Below are 20,048 nucleotides of genomic sequence, written 5' to 3' on the forward strand. Positions count from 1 at the left end.
CGCTCAAAGTCTAAAATGGAAATTTTATTGTCATTAAATGATTAATTTTGGAGACCGTGTTACTGGGGGGGAAAAAAAACCCCAAACAGAATAAGGGAATCCCTATCCCCGAGGGACATATGAGATAACAACCTGAATAATGTTATATAATGGCTCATTCATTTCTTTACTTCTATAATATTATATCCTGTATGTCTTCAATTCTGAAACATTCTTTTTTTATTTTGCATATTACAGTAGAGCTAATGAGATAAATGCAAAACTGATAGTACTTATAAGTTCAATTTTTTAAAAGAAATTTCGCTATATCGGGGCTTTTTTTGGCCAACTGTTATTTTAATAATATTTCCCAAGAACCTGCCCAGGGCTAGTAATAACAGACATTCTGTTCTCTATAAAACACTGCTCTTAGTTTTTAATTTCTACATTAAAACTGGAAGAAAATCTTTGGTTTGAATTTGAGATTAATCATGGCACCTGTTTTCTCTCACTTGTGAGTTTTTATTATAAAAAATGATGACAGCCTAGTATTTTTAAGGACAGAATTTGCCGACTCCCATCTTTTCATCAGAGAAAGAAAACAAACCTATGATGGATTAGCAGATGGTTTTGTTGTTGTTGCATTGTATATCTGTATACATAAGAAACTTTATTATACAAGAAATTATCTACTTTTTAATGAAGATTCGGTTTGGGAAGCTTGTCAGTAAAGCAGAGGGCACAGCGGAACCCTAAAATCTGAAGCCTCCCTGAAATGTGCGGTTTGGGTGAGAAATAGGTTATCTACTTCTGCTTATGGTATAATTATCCCACTGTGGCCTCCTCTGGAAGTGTTTCAGTAAATTTCTATATTAAACAGGCTATTCTGACAGGTAATGTTTTGGCTAAGACTTGTGGGATAAAATACTAATTACAGAGAAGAGCAATCCACAAAGAGAGAACATTTACATTGGACTTGTGCTAGAGAATGATTGTATTGTATTAAAGGAACAGAAAAAAACTATGGCAGAAGCATGGGAGGACTGGTAAGATAAAGTGAGGGAAAATAAGCATCAAATGTAGCTCTTGTATATTATGGTGCTAACTAACCCTTCAGGACAGAACAGGACTACTTTTATAGGGGTTTACATGACATATTTCCCTTTTTGCTTTGGTTGGAAAGGAGGTAAGAGAATAATATAGAGTCAAAATATTTCAAGGGGGGCTTTATTACTCTCAGTTATAGAAATTAAGTTTAATATATCCAGAAATTGGGTTTTCATTTTAATGGTTAGGGCTTAAAAGATTTTGTCAATAGAAAGATATCTATTATTTACAAAAATAATGAATACTATTCCTGACTGAATTGTAGCCTATAAAGGAAATTTTGTATTTTCCTAATTAAGCATGCTTTTTAATCTTAATAGTATAATGACTTGATGAAGAAGAAGAGAATTGTAGAAAATGACAAATCCAAAATCCTTGCGACTATAGAAGACCTTGACCAGAAGAAAAACCAAGCCTTAAATATTGCTTGGCAAAAGGTATTTGAATCCTAAAGTGTAATTTATTCTGCATGAGATCTGTCACAGGTACTTGAGTGAGTTGCTGTATTGCTAGAAGCCATAGACAATTTGCAAATGAATGGGAGAGATTCTCTGTGGGTCATAGTTAAATGACCTTTTTGTTGTTCCCTGAATTCCAGTACTGTAATAGACAGCAATCTACCCCAGCTGAGTTGTGTAGGTGTCATACAAGTCAGTAGGTTCATTTGGTTCTTCTGGGGACATTTTGTGATGTTTTAATGTCTTCTACCCAGGTGAACCAGGACTTTGGCTCTATTTTTTCTACTCTGTTGCCTGGCGCTAATGCTATGCTTGCACCACCAGAGGGACAGACGGTTTTGGATGGTCTAGAGTTCAAGGTTGCCTTAGGAAACACCTGGAAGGACAACCTAACTGAACTTAGCGGTGGTCAGAGGTGAGTAAGTAGTCCCTTTCTGAGATTATAAATCTCCATTCATGATATTATAAGCTATTAGCTGTCTACCTCCCAATTTCATAGTATCGCCTTGCATAGTTTTCTTTGCATGCAGAATTTGAAGAGCCTAATACAGTTTAGTATAAGCATTTGAGTAGGAAACAAAAATAAAATACTATAAAACCAGGCAAAATATATGAAAAATGCTATTGTAGGCATTGGGAAATGAGCATTCTAGCAGTCCAAGATGGACTGGATCTTATTTGTGCACATATCACCTGAGGGCTCCTACAAACCATAAACAGCCAGGCTTTTCCCCAGGCCAATCCAGAAGCAGTTTTCTTTCTCCTCTCAGCTGGGGCATATAATCTTTTATATCCATTGCAAGTACAATGTCCAGGAAAGCCTTTAGACAAGGAGTGTGGTCTGATTCACACCCTCTACTCAGGCCAAATCTTAATCTTATTCTTGTCTGTTAGCAGATAATGCCCTCCAAAATGGGACTAGAGCCACAGATCTCTGAGATCCAGAATTATCACATATCACATAGTGATTATGGCTGGAAGGGTCATGTTAATTGAGTATAACACAAAAATACGTATGTTGAAAATATTTTTATTTCCCTTAATGTTGAGTAATTACAAGTATTTTATATTAAGATCAAATAATACTGTTATGATATAAATGTTTTCTTAAAAGTATCATCATAATACTGTATACTAGATTAAAATGAAAGAAATCTAGTATTAAAAGGGTGTTAAAACTAGAAGAAAACAAAGATCTATGAAATCTGAGTGTCAGTAAATACAAATTTTACATGGTATTAATTTCTGACATGGAAGTATGTAAGATAACAATCTATGCAATGAGTGCTCATTTGTGGAGAAAAAGGGAAAATGCTATTAAAACAAAATCTTTTGGATCTGTATTGAAGATAGGTTAAAAAGGCTAAAATTTTCTTCTGAAAATAACATTTATGTGAGTTTTAAAGTGTTACCTTCAACATTACTGGTTTTATAAATTGAAAAACAGTCTTGTGAGGCAAAATTAAAGAGTTTTTCCCATGAAAAAGGTTTTAGATTAAGATTCCTAGATGTTTCAATGAAAAGAATAGAAACCTGTCTTATTTAAAGTAAAACTCTTGAGAAGAGCAAAAAAATGAAAAACTAAAAGGAAACATTAGTACTGCAGAAGAAATGTGGAACTTTGGAGCTTACATTTCTTTTTGTGATCGTATAAATATATATGTGCTGTTCAAAATAGTACCAAGGTGACACAATTGCTTCATTGTTTTTTAAAAATAACTTTTCTCCCATGGCCCCCTTTTATCTTAGGTCTTTAGTGGCCTTGTCATTAATATTGTCTATGCTCCTCTTCAAACCTGCTCCCATTTACATCCTGGACGAGGTTGATGCAGCCCTGGACCTGTCGCACACCCAGAATATCGGACAGATGCTGCGTACCCATTTCACACATTCTCAGGTGAGAAGCAGAATCCATATATCATTAGCAGTTTATTATTATGGTACACATATTATTTAGTTCTAAAAGTGTGCTGTCGCAGTAATCAAGATTTATGTGATCCTTAAGATTAAGGCACACTGAAACTGTTGTATTTCTGGTAAATGTGCGTATGTTCTAATTGGCGTCGAAAGGAAGCATGTTTGGGCTCCTGAAGAAGAAAGAACAAACATTAAAATTGTTTATTGTGGCAAGAGGGGAATCCAGTTTTGTCATAATTTTGGAATTGATTTTTATTTCTTGCAATTAATTTTCTGGCTTGCTGCCAGGAAGATACACAATAAATAAAAGCCTATTTGGGGGATTTATTTAGATATCAGAAAGTCTTGTGGTACATAAGACAAATCTCATTTTGCCTGGCGAAATAGGGGAGAAAAGCCCCCTGAAGCAGTTTGTTTTGAATGCACTGTCTCTATAGGAAACGGGGCGATCAGGTATATGTGTATACATTTGCATTGTTCAATTCTAAGGACCTTTTTTTTTCATACCTATCAAAGATTGCTGCTTTGTTGTGGCAGTTGTTGGCCAGGAACGCACGAAGCGGCACCTTTCCTCCTAAGTATATCAAGGAGAAGGGGCCAGGGTTGATGCCGCCCAGAGCTTGACATGTGTTTCACCTTGCAGTTGGGGAGCTAGGAACAGACACTGAATGACTGTGGAACACAGCAGTGTCAATCGACCAGACGGTAGTAATTTATAAGCAGTCAGCGTATCAGATGCACTCATGGTGGAATTGAAAAATTATATATTCTTGTATGGAAAGGTAGCGTTCTCTGGGTGGTCCAAATAATCTGTGCCATGAATGGCTAATGGAAAGCTTAGACTTTGAGTCTACCCCAAAGCACCTCAGAATAAAGTCCTGGCTATCTACTTCCAAATAATTAGCCAGTGAAAAACCCTATGGAACACATTAGGGGTGGGGGTGGCATGGTTTGACAATAGTTACTTGTTCCTTTCATTTGAGGATATCTAAGTGCTTGGAGTCAAGTATATAAAGAAATAACGTCTGCACTGTTCTTAGCCCCAATACAAAAAAAGAAAGTAACGTCTTTAAAGGTAGTACAAAAAGTATTATCAATATCTTTTTCTCTCTCTCTCTCTTAAGTTCATTGTAGTGTCCCTAAAAGAAGGTATGTTCAACAATGCAAACGTACTTTTCAAAACTAAGTTTGTGGATGGAGTTTCTACAGTTTCCAGATTTACTCAGTGCCAAAATGGAAAGATTCCCAAAGAAACAAAATCCAAGACAAAAGTGCCGAAATGATCAATAGTCAATGACTGAGGTACAAATTTAGCCCTTCACCTGTTTGTAAACATAAAGCAAAAAAAATCAAATGTGCTTTATCTAATTTGTTAACATAGAAGTATGGTGTTATTGTCACTAAAGTCATATTTTCAAGGTATTTTCTTCAGTTATGCAATCACTTTTAAAGGTTCATTCTTCTTACTATGGTCCAATTATTGTTGTGATTTTTATGTGTATCATTAAATGTTTTTTCTTGTAAACATTTTACATACTGGCTTGAAATGCTTGATCGGTGGTAATTCCTACAAGTAAAAGAAAGAATACAGGGAAACAAGTGAAACGAAGTTATTGCTCTACTCACATTATTGGTCTACTCTTGCTCCTGGGTCCTGTCTGAACTGACCAAATGTTGAATGCCGCAGGGCAAGGGAGTAAAACTAAAAAATCTGTTAATCTTGCAAGAAGGTGTGCAATCGAAAGTGGTTTCGGCTCTTATTATAACCCACACATTTACAGTTAACTATGTATGATAGAGCCCATAGGTATAGACCTGGGGCAATTCTTCAAAGTCATTCGAACTTGGAATATGGGGCTTGTAACTGAAAAATGTTACAAGTTTTAATTAGTGTAACTCCCAAAACAAAAAAATTGTGTATTTTCTATTGTTTATAAGTTAAGCAAGAAAGAATTTCAGCAATTATAGCTGGACCACAAAGGGAATACAGGGAAAGATAGTAGCCATATATTAAGTTAACGACAAGGAACCCTGGTAGTACAGTGGCGACAGGTTGGGCTGTAACCCTCGTGTTTGGCAGTTCAAACCCAGCAGCAGCTCCACAGGAGAAAGACTTGCCTCGCTATGTGTAAACAGTTAGGGTCTCAGAAACCCACAGGAGGTCGCTGTGAGTCAGCCTTGACAGTGGCACATAGAGGCTAATCCTAGGGGACACAATGCCAAAAATCGGATTAGACCCAGTCTTGAACACCGATGTTTATCTTAATTTTAATGATGCTTAAATATCATGTCTGTCTATTTAGTGGTTGCTCTCCGCTTTAAGAATTTTTTTATTACCATTAGTTATGCATATGAATTTTTTAAGAATAACGTGGGAGCGCGAGGGTATATTGTGTGCTGTTGCTCTCTGCTTCAAGTTAATCTAGAATTTCCTGATACTTCTAAAGTAGATTTTTGGCAGCTTATTTGTATGTTCAATGAAAGCAATCTGTTGGTAAATGAAAAGTAGGAGTTAACATACTAAATCAAATTCGATGATTCTTATACATATATAAATCCATAAATTGATCTATTCAGATTTCAAAAATGATTACAACTTTTAGTGTTTTATTTTATGATTTTCCATTTCAACGGGGCAAAGCTCCTTTAAGATTGAGATAATGGAGCTTATATAAGAATATTTAATATCGTTCATCACCCAAATAGTGTCGTGAGACACTGAATTCTGGAAGCTCTGATCTGACTAATCAGACCTTGCAATTATGTTTTAGCCCTAGAAACCCTGGTTTGAGTTACTTAGTATCGACACAGTCCACAGGCTAGGCATCCCACAGGTAGTGTACCCCTTTAAATTGAGGCATAGAACAAACAAGGCAAGGCTCACCGAGGCATTTATCCCTCTGCCCTTCAGTTAATCAACCCTACTTGTGTTCATCGGCCAGGGAGGCACAATAAACTATCGCACTTAGTATTACTGTTTTCCTGTCCTAGATAAATTCTTAGTCTTACTAGCATGAGGTTTGCTGTCTGTCATGCAATGACTGGTTAACTGGAGTCATGGGACACATCAGAAAGTGTTGAATATGAAATAATTTCTGTCTACACTGTAAAGAGAGACTTGAGTTTATATAGAATTATACGAATTATAGTATCATAGATAATGGGCTTATTAAAAATACTTTTTTCCCTTTTAAATGCAATTGCAAATTATTTTCCAAAAATGTTATTTCGATTCAAACTGTTAAGGATGAAGTTTAGTGTGCTGGTTTGAAACAATCTTGACAGCGTTGGCTGTTAATGTTTGAGGTCATTATTATTTTACAAAGAGCTAGTTGGTTGCCATTTTAACCAGTATTTTAAAAATAAGCAGTGGTTGAACATTTTGCCAAGTATGCTAATTTACTTCCTCTGCTAATGTTGATTTGTGTGCTTTCCTAATTTTTCTTATATACAATTTGACTCTGACAAAAATTCTCAAGCATTTATTAATGTTTTATGAGTAATATTACTCTTTGGTTCGATGGAAGACCTTAAGGGGACATTCCTTGCGTTTGCAATATGGATATAACATTTATCATGCTTTGTGTATACCAGACACTTCTCATTTGCGTGTATTTTCACATTTAACCTCTTAACTCAATAAAGTTAATACTGTTATCTTCAGCATTATGAGGAAATAAAATTAGAGAAAATTAAGGACTTTACCCACAGTGATAATACAATTACTGAGGTACAGGCCACGTTGCAGCTGTTGGCAATTGAACTCCAAATAGGTTACATACTATTCCTCTGGCAACTTCAATATTTGCATTTTTGTTATACAAAAAAATTAAGAGATGAATATATATGAGTAATCTAAGCTGTGTGTACAACATATGGAAATTAATATTTTATTTTTACTCATTTTATTGGCGGCTCTTACAACTTTTATCACAATCCATACATACGTACATTGGGTCAAGCACATTTATACATCTGTTGCCATAATCATTCTCAAAACATTTGCTTTCTGCTTAAGCCCTTGGTATCAGCTCATTTTTTACTTTCTTCTCTGCTCCCCCCTCTCTGGTAAACCCGTGATAACTTATAAATTACTTTTAATTTGTCATATCTTACCCAGTTTTCTGTTGTCCATCCCCCAGGGAGGAGGTTATATGTAAATCCTTGTAATTGGTTCCCCCTTTCCACTCCACCCTCTCTCCACCCTCCACCCTCATGGTATCGGCACTGTCAGCACTGGTCCTGAAAGGATTATCCGTCCTGGATTCCCTGTTTCCAGTTCCTATCTGTACCAGTGCACATTCTCTGGTTTAGCCAGATTTGTAAGGTAGAATTGGGATCATGATAGCGGGAGGGGGTGGGGGGAGAGGAAGCATTTAAGAACTAGAGGAAAGTTGTACGTTTCATTGTTGCTATGCTGCATCCTGACTGGCTTGTCTCCTCCCCAGGACCCTTATTATTTCCAGTTGCCTACAGATGGGTCTTGGATCCCCAATCTGCACTCTCCCTCATTCACAATCACTTGATTTTTTGTTCTTTGTGCCTGATACCAGATTCCTTCATCACCTCGTGATCACACAGGTTGGTGAGCTTCTTCCATGTGGGCTTTGTTCCTTCTCAGCTAGATGGCCGCTTATTAATTTTCAAGTCTTTAAGACCCTAGATGCTATATCTTTTTATAGCCAAGCACCGTCAACTTTCTTCACACATTTGCTTATGCACCCATTTGTCTTCAGCAGTCCTGTTGGGAAGGTGAGCATCATGGAATGCCTGTTGAATAGAACAAAGTATTCTTGCATTGAGGGAGTACTTGAGTTAAGGCCTAATATCCATCTGCTACCTTAATAGTAAACCTATAAATATATGCATATAGATCTATTTCCCCTCCCTCTTATATAAATATATTTACATATGTACATGCCTGTTTTTAGACCTCTATAAATGCCCTTTGTCTCCTAGTTCTTTATATTTCCTGTTACTTTCCTCTTGTCCCACCATCATGCTCAGCCTTCATTTGAGTTTCAGTTATTGCTCTTAATTACATTTCCCTTGATCAGGCTTCCTACACCCTCCTCATCACCAGTTTGGATCACTTGTTGTTCCCTTGTCCCTGGGTTTGTTTGGAAATTAATTTTAAGGAACATTTTATCACTCTTGCTAGAAATCTTTGTTTCGTTGATCCTTATAAAGAACCAGCCACTTTGACTATGTTGGCTTAGTCCTGTTTAGTGTGTTTTTTAAATTTCATTGATTTCTGTACTTAGTTTTCTGTTTTGGGCTTATTTTGTTCTTAGGTTATTGATGTAAAGACCCCTGCTTAATTCTAATAAGCATTCATTGTTGTGCACTTCTTTCGTAAGTACATTTTAAACTTAACACCATAGTTCGTCCTTTCATGTTTTTTGTTGTTGCTCAACATTTCCTCTAATTTAGTGTGACATTTCTTCTTTGACTCAAGAATTTTGCAGGGGACTATGTTTCATGTACGTTTTCTGTCATTGACTTTCCTAGTTTAATTCCTCTGTGATCAAAGTACAAATTGTATTATTTGATTTTTTTAATTTATAAATTCATAGAATAAAATGCTCATGTTAGCCCAAACCCTATACTCACTGCCTTCAAGTCGATTCTGACTCCTGGTGACCCCATAGGACAAAGTAGGACTGCCCTTGTGAGGTTTTGAGACTAAATCTTTTTTTTTTCCTTTTTTTTCTCCGTACTTTTATTGGTGGCTTTTACAGCTCTTGCCACAATCCATACATTCATCCAGTGTGCCAAGCACATTTGCATGTAGGCCACTATCATGATTTTCAAAGCATTCTCTTTTCACTTGAGTCCTGGATGCCTGCTCCCCATTTCTTCTCCCTCCGTCACAAAGCCCCTGAATAGTTAAATATTATAATTTTCATATCTTAAATCATCCTCAGTCACCCCTCACCCACTTTTCCGTTATTTGTCCCTCTGGGAGGGGGTGGTTTAGAGTGATCCTTGTGATTGATTCCCCCTATGTCCCCCCCACCCTTCCCTAATCCTCCTGGTATCTCTACTCTCCTTGATGTCCCTGAGGGGTTTATCTGCCCTGGATTCCCTGTGTCACAGTCTCTTATCTGTAGCAGTGTTCATGGTTGGTGTAATCTGATTTGTAAGGTAGAATTGACATCATGATAGTGGTGGGAAGGAAGCACCAAGGAAGTAGAGGAAAGTTGTGTGTTTCATAGGTGCCATTCTGCACCCTGAATGGCTTGTCTCTTCCCTGTGACCCCTCTGTGAGTGGCTGTCCAATTGTCTACAGACAGGCATTGGGTCTCCACTCCATGCCGTCCCCGCCCCCCCCTCCCCACCCCCATTCACATTGGGTATGATGTTATTCTGGGTCTTAGATGCCTGATACCTGATCCCATTGACACCTTTTGGTCACATAGTCTGGTGTGCTTCTTCCACGCGGGGCCCTGTTGCTTCTGAGCTAGATGGCCGCTTGTTTATCTTCAAGCCTTTAAGACCCCAGATGCTATCTTTTGATAACTGGGCACAATCAGCTTTCTTGCTTATGTACCCTTTTTGTCTTCAGTGATCCTGTCGAGAAGATGAGCAACATAGAATGCGGATTGTTAGAACAAAGTGTTCATGTGTTGAAAAAGTACTTGAGTTGAAGCCCAATGTCTGTCTGCAGCCTTAATTCTTAATATATATAGATATGAATATATCATTCTGTTCCTCTCTTGATCTATATGTATATATAGATTTACATATGTGCATGTCTTTATTTAGACCTCAATAAATGTTCTTTGCTCCTGGTTCTTTCCTGTATTTCTTTTAATTTCCTCTTGTCCCACCATCATGTTCAGCCTTCATTCGGGTTTGGTAAATCCTCGCTACTACAGTGCCCTTGATTCAGCCCACTAGGCAGCCTATTCCTTTCTTTCCATTGAGTTTAGTTCACTTATTCCCTTGTCGTTGGTCGTACCCCCACCCTTCCTTTCTCCCACCTCCCCTTCTCCCGTATCCCTCTGGAACCATTGGTCCCATTTTCTTCATCTCCAAATTATTTAACCCCCCTATCTTATCTAGATAGACATGCAGATACATCACCAAGTACAAAAACTAGGCAAAACCAAATTAGACAACAGAGGAAGTCAAACCAACAAAAACTAAAACCAAATAACAAAAAGAAAGCTACTGACAAAACCAGAAAAGCCCATAAATAGTTTAAGATCTGTTGGCCTTTGTGTTTTCCAGTATCGTCTGATGGGGTGCCACACTCGGCCTCCAAAGTCTATTTTTTGTATCCCCGGGGATTGTGTCACCTTGCTCCCCTTGCTGCTCTGGAGCATGTCCGTAGTGTTTTGTCCCAGCGTGATGGAGTCAGATTGGGCACTATTCCCGCACTGTCTCCAGTGCTGGCTTCCTCAGCGCTAAGCTTTAGTGAGGGATGGACGTAGGGTGTAATGGTGGGCGCGGCCCTGTGGTCTGTGCGTTCTCTGCTCTGAGCAGGAATGTCCTCCTAGGGCATGGTGGGCCAGGAGATCCTCTCCTCCCTCCCCATCTCTTTTCGTTTCTCCCAGGTGCTGTACTCTGACGCGCCCCTCTTCCTAAACTGTAGCCCCATTGCTTTCCTCTGAAGTGCATTCTTATGAAGGTGAAGGATGGTGTCCACATAGTTGGGACAGACCTCTCTATTGGTTCCCTGGTACATGCCAGTATGTTGTATTCTCGTCTTGGCACATTGGTGTGACGTCTGGTCTCTTTCTCCTTCTGTGAAGATATAAATATTACCCTCCCGTTGGGTGGGTTACTGCTCTGCCCCCACATCCATGTCTTTTTCTTTTTTCTTTCTTTCCTCCTCTTTAGTTGGCTGTCATATGTATCCCTAGATTGGGTTTGGCCCCTGCCATAGTTGCTGGCCCTCACCCCCAAGGATATATGTTTATAGTAGCTTTTCTCTTATGCCCTGTTTGTTTGTTTGTTTGTTTGTTTGTTTAAGCTTACCTCAGTGGACTCATGTTGTACTTGTCCTTTTGTGCTTGGCTTACTGCACTTAGCTTGATTTCCTCCAGTTCTTCCCATGCAGCAATGTGCTTCATGCATTCGTTGCTGCTTTTTAGGGATGTGTAGTACTCCATTGTATGTATGTACCACAGTTTTTTGTTTCCATCTGTTGATAGAAATTTGGGTTATTTCCAACTCCTTGTAATTGTGAACTGTGCTGCGATGAACATTGGAGCACAGATGTCTGGCCGTGGTTCATTTCTTGCCTCTTCTGGGTATATGCCCAGTAGTGGGACTGCTGGGTCATATGGTAGCTCGATTTCCATCAGTCTTAGATATCGCCAAATTGATTTCCATAATGGCTGTATGTACCTACCGGTCCACTAGCAGTGGACAAGAGTTCCTATCTCCCCACAGCCCCTCCAGCACTTATTACTTTCTGATTTTTTTAATTGGGCTATCTTTTAGGGTGTTAGGTGGTACCTCATTTGCATTTCTCTTATGGCTAATGATGGGGAACATTTTCTCATATGTTTATTAGCCATTCGGATTTCAGATTCTGTGAAACTTCTGTTCAGGTCCTTTGCTCACCTCCTTAGTGGGCAGTAAGCTTGCACAGTATTGTAGATTTTACTAATAAGGCCTTTGTCTGATGTATCTGTGCTAAAGATGTTTTCCCAGTCTGTGGAACTCTCTTATTACTCCGTTGGTGAATTCTTTAAATGTACACAGGTGAATTTATCTTCATTATATCCCACTTGCCAATTTGTGACTCCTCTGTATTTGCATCCTTCTCTATTTCCGGTCGTCCATGTATTTCCTGTGCCAAGGTTCTCAGGTTTGTCCCGTTGCCTCATTAATGGCCCTAATAGTCTGGGGTTTTACCTCAAGGTCTGTGATCCACCTTGAGTTTATTGTTGTGCATTGAATGAGATAAGGGTCTTGCCTCATTTGTCTGCTGGTAAATATCCATTTTTTCCAGCACCACTTATTGAAGAGGAGCCCAGGTGACACAGTGTTATGAGTTGGGCTGCTAGCTGCAAGGTCAGCAGTTTGAAACCACAAGCTGCTCCTCCAGGGAAAGATGTGAGACTAAATCTTTATGATAGTAGACAGCCTTGTCATTCTCTGAACGAGTAGCTGATGGTTTTAAACTGCTAATCTTGTAGTTAGCCCCACTTTTAGCCCACGGTGCTACCATGTTCTGCAGTAAAAAAGATCAACACATTGAGTGGGTTGGTGCTCTATCTATGTCCTAGATAGAGAAGGACAAAGTAAACTTAAAGTAGAAAGATAAAGGTAAGAAAAGGTATAAATCAAGAAAGTCAAAGATGGGAAAAATGAGACCAGAAGCTGGTTCTTTGAAAAGAAAAGTGTGGCACAGCCCAAACAGGACCCAGCAGGTGCCCAGAGGACTTACAAATAATTTACCACTATGGCTTTGGCCTAGATTTCAAAAGAAAATGAAAAAGGGGTGGGCATAGTTTATGACAAGTTTGAAAATTTAGAGAAGATTTGAAAAATGAAACTCACCAAAACCGACAATAGAATCAGAATAAATGAAGTTGAACTTGCTATTAAATATCTTCCTGGAACCCTGTGGCTACATTAAGCTGCTGGTCTGCAATCTCAGCAATTCAAAATCACCAGCTGCTAGGCACCAAAAAGATAAGGTTTTCTACTCCCATAAAGATTTAAAGCCTCACAAGGGCAGTTTGAGTCTGCCCTATAAGGGATATGAGTTGGGATTGACTTGATGGCAGTGATTTGGTTTCAGGAAGGAAAGAACAGTTTGTCTGAAAATAGGGAGAAAATACCAAGTTATACTAGATGAAAACATTTAAAAGATCCTTAACATAAGAAAATTGAATCTAAGGACAAGAACAAGAAAATGAAAAACAGCATAGACTACCAATTCCACTGCCATTGAGTAGATTCCAACTCAGGAACCAACCCTGTGTAGTTTCCAAGACTAAATGTTTTGGGCGCAGACAGTCGCATCGTTCTATAGATTGATTGGCTGGTGGGTTTGAAATGTCACCCTTGCAGTTAGCCACTTATTTCTTAATCCACAGCACTACCAGGTTCCTTGAAGACATAAAAAAAATTTTGCAATGGATCTAATTGATGAAGCAGTTGTATCAAAGTAGATAAGAATTCTTGTAATTATTGACATTTTCATGAATGGTTGAAAGCTATGCTTTGTAAAACTGCTGACATCAAATAACATTGGTCTGTATCCATCAAATCACTGCCAACTCATGGGGACCATTTGTGTCGGAATAGAAGTGTCCTCTCTAGGGTGTATAGTGGCTGTAATCTTACCAAAGTACTTGAAAATGAAACCTATTGGTTAGAAGCCAAGTGCAATCTATGTGTGTCACATATTAGCCATAATGATAGTTGTACTCAATATCTCCAATGAAATTTAAGAATTATTTTTGCTTCAATTTACATATGCAATCTTATCATCTGAATAATGGAATTATATATCCAGGGGGGGAAAGAATTCTATATAAAGCACTTCAGCCATATAAGTAAACACAATGAATATGTTACAGAAAAGTGTACAGTCATTTCAGCTGAGAACTAAAGTAACTGCTTTTTTCATGGGAAATGATTTTTACTTGAACAAATGATTGAGGAAAAAACTACAATTATTAGACTTTTTATATTTGGTACATATTTCTCAAAAAGTGCTCAAAGTGAGCCTGGGTGTCATTTGAGCATGACATATTTGCTGTCCATAATAAAATTATAGTGTTCACACAAGTATTAGATTTTAGGAAAATTGTATCTGTCGTCATGAGCTTGACAGTCACTTAAAGAGTTCTGGTAAAGTCAATGGCGGTACTAAGATGAGAGTTTTTGATAGTTAATTATGAAATGTTAACATTTGGAAGATGTTCACATCTCAGTGACTGGTATTATCCAGGTGACTAATGAGTGATGTTGCAAAGTCTTGCCTGGGTGAAAAAGCCATTCCAAGTGAAAAAGATCAATGGATTGAAATGTTACAGAGGACAAAACATGTATTTGGTTCCAGGTATCATATCACAACTGGATTTCAAGCAGCTACCACTTAAACCATTTTGTCTTAATACTAAAGAAGACTGTATTATCTGAAAATACTTAAAAATACTCTTCTCCAACTACATACATTACTCATCTCTAGTTGGGAAACCCTAATAATCCCCAAATCATACAACTAGTAAGTAGAAATGTCAAGCTTTGTACTCTGTGTTTGGCCCTGCTGGTGTAATGATGGCACGTTGGGTTGTGAACCTCCAGGTCAGCAGTTAGAAATCGCCAGCTGTTCCTTGGAGAAAAGCTGAGGCTTTCTGTTCCTGTAAGCAGTTACAGTCTGAAACTCACAAGAACCACTCTTCCAGATAGGGTCACTCTGAGCCAGTATGGAATCAGTGGCAATGATTTTGGTTTGGACCGAGCCCATGGCTGATGCTTACATAACGTGGACTAGGGATAGTCCTATATTCATGCCAGAAGTGAGAACATTAATATTCCTCCTTACAAAGAAACAAATCCTTTTGGTAGATGTTATGTGTGCTGGAAAGGTAGAACGAATTTTTAAAAGTTCATGAAAAAACATCCGTGATCTTTCAATTCCATTTTCCATTAACTTTTTGAAGTCCTCCTTGTGTTTAAGTTTCTGGAAACCAAAGATTACAGACTTTAGTTCTTAGATTCCTGGAAGTGGATCATTTTATGGTGCTCCAATGAGATAGTATGGTGGCTACTAATACCTAAATGTATGGCGGGCATGGAATGACTCTCCTCTAAATGGGGCCTGGATTTCTACTCTTACAAGGTAGGGTAAAGGTTAAAGAGACTTGGCCCTGTGGGTTAGGTATTGGGCTGATAAGGGAAAGGTAAGCAATTCAATCCCACCATCTGATGCTCCATTGAAGAAAGCCAAGACTGTCCCTGTAAAGATTTACAATCCCAGCTTACAAAGGATCTTTTTAAGTCGGAATTGACTAGATGGTGGTGGGCTTTTTTGGTGTAGTTGTGGGATGAGCCATGTAACATGATGGACTTTAAGCATTTTCTGTTCTCTGCATAGAGCCTGGCAAGTGGAGCACAGATTTCAAATGATGGGTGGGGAGGTGCGCATGGGGGCCGGTTTAGGGGAGGCGAAAAGAGATGACAATGTCAAGGAACCCAGGAAGAAATAGTATGTTCGGAAATTGATGGAAGCAATGATACAATCCTGCTTGATGTGATTGAATGATTATTATTCATTATTACTTGATCAAATAATAAATTTAAAGAACAATGTGGTAGTTACATAATCTGCTATCGATTTGAGAGGATTACCAGTGAAGGGGTGGAGTCTGGCCTGTTAATCAAGAGGCCTCTGTGTGGGCATTGCCTCCTGAGAATTCTGGGAACTCTTGGATTTCCTCTGAGAAGGCAGGAAATAGTCTGTCTCTGCTCACTCCCTGAGAGACGCTCTACTGACAAGACACATGGACCTACCTTATGCAGCCAGGCCTCTGGAGCTGGAGAAGCCACAAAGAGACCTGTGCCAGCATTGAGATGCTTACAACACCACTGAATCCACATAACTTCCAACCCACTGGCCTTCCAACCCCTACATTCGGTGTCATTGCATGTGTTTCTTGACTCTGAAGAGGACTTTGTAGCTTGGTATCAGACATACGGGCTAATCTCGGATTTATAGACTTTATCTGGACTGGGCTGGGACATTTTCTCAGTACTAAATTGCTCTTGTATATAAAACTTTTTTCTTATACACATATGTGTGTCCATGAATTCTTTCTATAGTCTACGCAAACTAACACAAACAACAAAAAACAGATTAGGACTGGGTGTTGGGTTTACACTAAATCCTAGCTCCAACTTAATAATTCTTAGATCTTGGCCCAGCTTGATACTCACCCTCAGGAAGGGAACACAGAGGAGATGGGTATTCTAGCACAATGTGGTGAAGAAATTAGATGGTGCCGAGATACTGGGTTCAATAGTGTCTGGGGTCTCAAGACTTGTCTCCAAACAAGCAGACATCTAAGTGAGATAGATGTCAGCTATGTCACAGGGTTGAAGCATACCATCATCAGTCACTGAAGGATTGTGAAGCGTATAATCTGAAATTGAAGGAGGGATCACTATCAGAGCCTACATTGTGAGTATCCGGTTTGCAGAGGCTATGAAGGATAGTGGGAGCCCAAGATCCATTTGTGGAACCACATAGGAATGGCAAGCTCCCTCTGTCCATAATTGAGGGACAGGAGGAAAGTGCTTACTCAAGAGTGCAGTAGATAGTTGAGTATAGAAGATCAAAGGCATAAATTTGACTTGAGCAGTTAAAACTTTGTCAGCAGATCTCCCTCATGATGCATGCTGGCTTGATCTAGTTTACAAATTTTTTGTACTTTTGGTTTGCATTGATTTGTTTTTACATATTAGGGTGTATCTCAGAGGTGTCAGGTCCTGGGGGAAGGGTCACCCTCTTGAAGTTGTGTTACGTGTTTTTCGATTTTTAGTATATGAAACCCAGGGTTGATGAACCTATAGAGATAGCAAGTAAAATAAGGGTTTCGGGGCCAGGGGTGGGGGCGTGAAGGGGAGACAATGTCAAAGGATCCATGTAGAAAATAAATGGTAGAAAATGTACAAGTCTGCTGGACATGATTGAACTATGGGATGATATTTATTCCCAATTAAAATATTTTTATAATTTCATGACTTTGCTGAAATAGAGCTTTTATCCTTTTTCCTTTAGCTTTCCTAGGGCATTTATCAAGTAATATCCCAAATAATACTAACAATGAATAGTAGTCTAAGTATATACATTCTGCCCATTGTCTCTCTGTAATTCTCACATACCATTTTTAGTGCTCGAAGATGATTTGTTTAAATAAGTAGCCAGGAAGTTTACAGTTAACAAACAGCCAACCTGTATTTGCCCGTTCATGTTAAGTAAATTTGCCGTCACTTCCAAATGACTGAACCAAGCCCTTGCTGGTAGGTGCTGTCTAGCTGGTTCTGCCTCAGAATGACACCTTGTACTCCAGAACAAAACACTGCCTAGTTCTATGCCATCCTCACAATTGTTATGTTTGAGGCAGTTCAAATTCATCCCTTCCCCTCCACTTGCTGCATGTGCAACATATGAATTACTGAGAAGGCTTCAAGCCTTTTCTTGACACTGCAGTAAATAACAGTATTCCCTGTCGGCAGACCAATTTACAAACACATAGGGACAGGGTTCGTTCACCCTGGGACAGCCTGTAAAAGTAGTCAAAAGTTGAATGTGGTTGATGATTAATAAGCGCATGTGCCCTTCTGAATGGAGAAAGAAACTACCTTAAATTCGATTGACCCGTTTCCTATGAAGGATGACTATGAGCTCATAAAGCTTTACTTAAAACAGAGTCGTACTGTGAAATGTTTGTAGTATCTCATGCTGGAGACTCCCTCACCCACCCACCCCAAATCAGACTTTTACGTAATACCATCCTCCCTTTGTATATATACCTAGACTTACTATCTTTTGTCTGTGCAAGAAAAGGGGTCAGTTACGGGGTTTAATTTTCTCATCTTTCAACTTTAATCACAGAAGAAAACTAAACCCCATACTAATTTAGGTATACAAATCTTTGCTAATACAAGGCAGAGATTACCTTGATAAAAAATAAAATCTAATAGAAGAAAAGAAAAAAGATTTTTATTCTGAAATTGCTTCTAACCCAGCATAAGGGAAGCAGGTGTTAAAATATATCTTGATTACCTCTGCTTTTTGAGAGCAGAGAGAGCACGGGTAATTTACTTTTATAAATAATTCCAATACTTTAAGAAATATCTTCCACGTCCTCTCTCTCATAATTTCCATCAGGACTAAATGGACCAAAAATGTGCTGTTCTCCATGGTTCATGTTCCTCTGTGGTATGTTGCTAATGAAAATTTTGCATGACAGAACGTGAACGCAGTAGAAAGAGAAAGAAGACAGGCGTGTACTCTCCACACATAGCTTCATCTATTATCTTATTTTAGTAACTCAACAGATTTGCAGTTATTCTCATTTTAGAGATGAGAAAACACAGACTCGGAGATGTTCACATACCTCCTCAGCCAAGATGCAATCGGATCCGGATTTAATTTCAAGTTTCATCATCTTTCAACTACACAAGTATTTCTAAAGTGTTATTTAATAATGTAACCACTATTTTAAGGACATAAAAACTTTCACGCAAGATTTACTTAAATAGAGATGAGCATAAGCTTAGAAGTGAACTTGTGCCTTACAATTCTTAGAAAGCAACAAGAATGCTAGGTGCAGACAGTGGTGTGAGATGAAGTTGTTAAGGTCAGATTATGATATTGCCTGTTATGGAGCAGGCTCTTGGTTTCTAATGAGCTTGATAATACGAACCATGTCAGGATGCATCTTCCCCACCACTTTCCTCAACACGAACCACTGTGAAACCCTTCGTTGTGCATGCTAAGGCCTTTGGCCGTCAACCACTGGGAACACACCAGGAACGTATAAAGAACATTGCTGTTCTTTTATTTCATGGCCCATTGCATTAAAACCCCCATTTCAGGGTAAAGAAATTATACAAGTATAAATGTGAGACCCAAAAGGACCATGCAAGTTGTGAGCCACCAGTAGGCATGAACTCATGTTAAAACTTGCCAAGTAAGAGTTTGATAATTTAAATATTGAGAAGATTGTATAGATCTCTGAAACGACATCCTGAGGCTGCCTTAGTGCTTTTCAAACTGCAGTTTGAGAAAGACTGCACACCATCATGTGGAAGGTTTATTTTGTGAAAAGACCATTGACAAACAAGATTCCTTCCGGGGGCTTTTACTGGCGTTTGTCACCTATGCTCATCTGCCTGTGTATAGTAAAGCTACTCACCTTGAGAGATAGCCACCTCAAAATAATGCTGAGATCTGAGGGCCCAGCCCCAATCCCAACTCAGTGGACACCTGCCCCTCCCCCAAGAATTTATTTCAGAAGACAGCACTGAATCTGCAGCTCTGGGAGAGGGACAGGTCTGATCAGAGCACATGGGAGCAAATGAAGGCGGAGAAAAAGGGGAGCACATCCTGGCCCACCAAGCCTTGACAGACGATATTCCCTCTCAGAGCAGCCAATCCACAGAGAAGACCATATGGCCGGCCACACTATGAGACACAACATCCCTCACTGACCCATAGTCCTACAGGGGACAACACTGGAGACACAGTGTGGGAATTGCGCCCGATATGATCCCACCACACCGAGGCAAAACACTAAGGGGGGCAACAGAACAGCAAGGGGAACAGCAACAAAGTCCCCAGAGAATACCAAAAGTAGACTAAGGTCAGGCCTTGGCACCCCAACAGACTTGACTGGAAAACACACATAAAGGCCAGCAAACAGTCCTTGAACTAACTACATGCTTTATTTCATGTGTTTTGTTTTTTGTCATTGGCTTGGTGGTGGTGTTGCTTTGTTTTCTTTTGTTGTTTGGTTTTGCTCTAGTTTTTGTGCGTGTTATCTCTGCAGGTCTGTCTAAATAAGATAGGCTGGATGAACAATCCCGAGGAGAAAACAACGAGACCAA

The 20,048-nt window shown here is 39.0% G+C and overlaps 1 protein-coding gene across 3 annotated transcripts in view; it reads left to right on the forward strand.

Moving 5' to 3' along the window:
* SMC2 (structural maintenance of chromosomes 2) overlaps positions 1-4,988 on the forward strand; it is a 41,388-nt gene extending 36,400 nt beyond the window's left edge. For all 3 annotated transcript variants that reach the window (XM_075560255.1, XM_075560254.1, XM_075560256.1), the window contains exons 22-25: positions 1,407-1,523; positions 1,799-1,959; positions 3,294-3,441; positions 4,586-4,988. In XM_075560255.1, coding sequence (XP_075416370.1) covers positions 1,407-1,523; positions 1,799-1,959; positions 3,294-3,441; positions 4,586-4,744 — 585 coding nt within the window. In that variant the 3' untranslated portion in view covers positions 4,745-4,988. The remainder of the gene's footprint in view (positions 1-1,406; positions 1,524-1,798; positions 1,960-3,293; positions 3,442-4,585) is intronic.
* Positions 4,989-20,048: the final 15,060 nt, after the last annotated feature.

Source organism: Tenrec ecaudatus, chromosome 10 (genome assembly GCF_050624435.1).
Source record: "Tenrec ecaudatus isolate mTenEca1 chromosome 10, mTenEca1.hap1, whole genome shotgun sequence".
Lineage (NCBI taxonomy): Eukaryota > Metazoa > Chordata > Mammalia > Afrosoricida > Tenrecidae > Tenrec > Tenrec ecaudatus.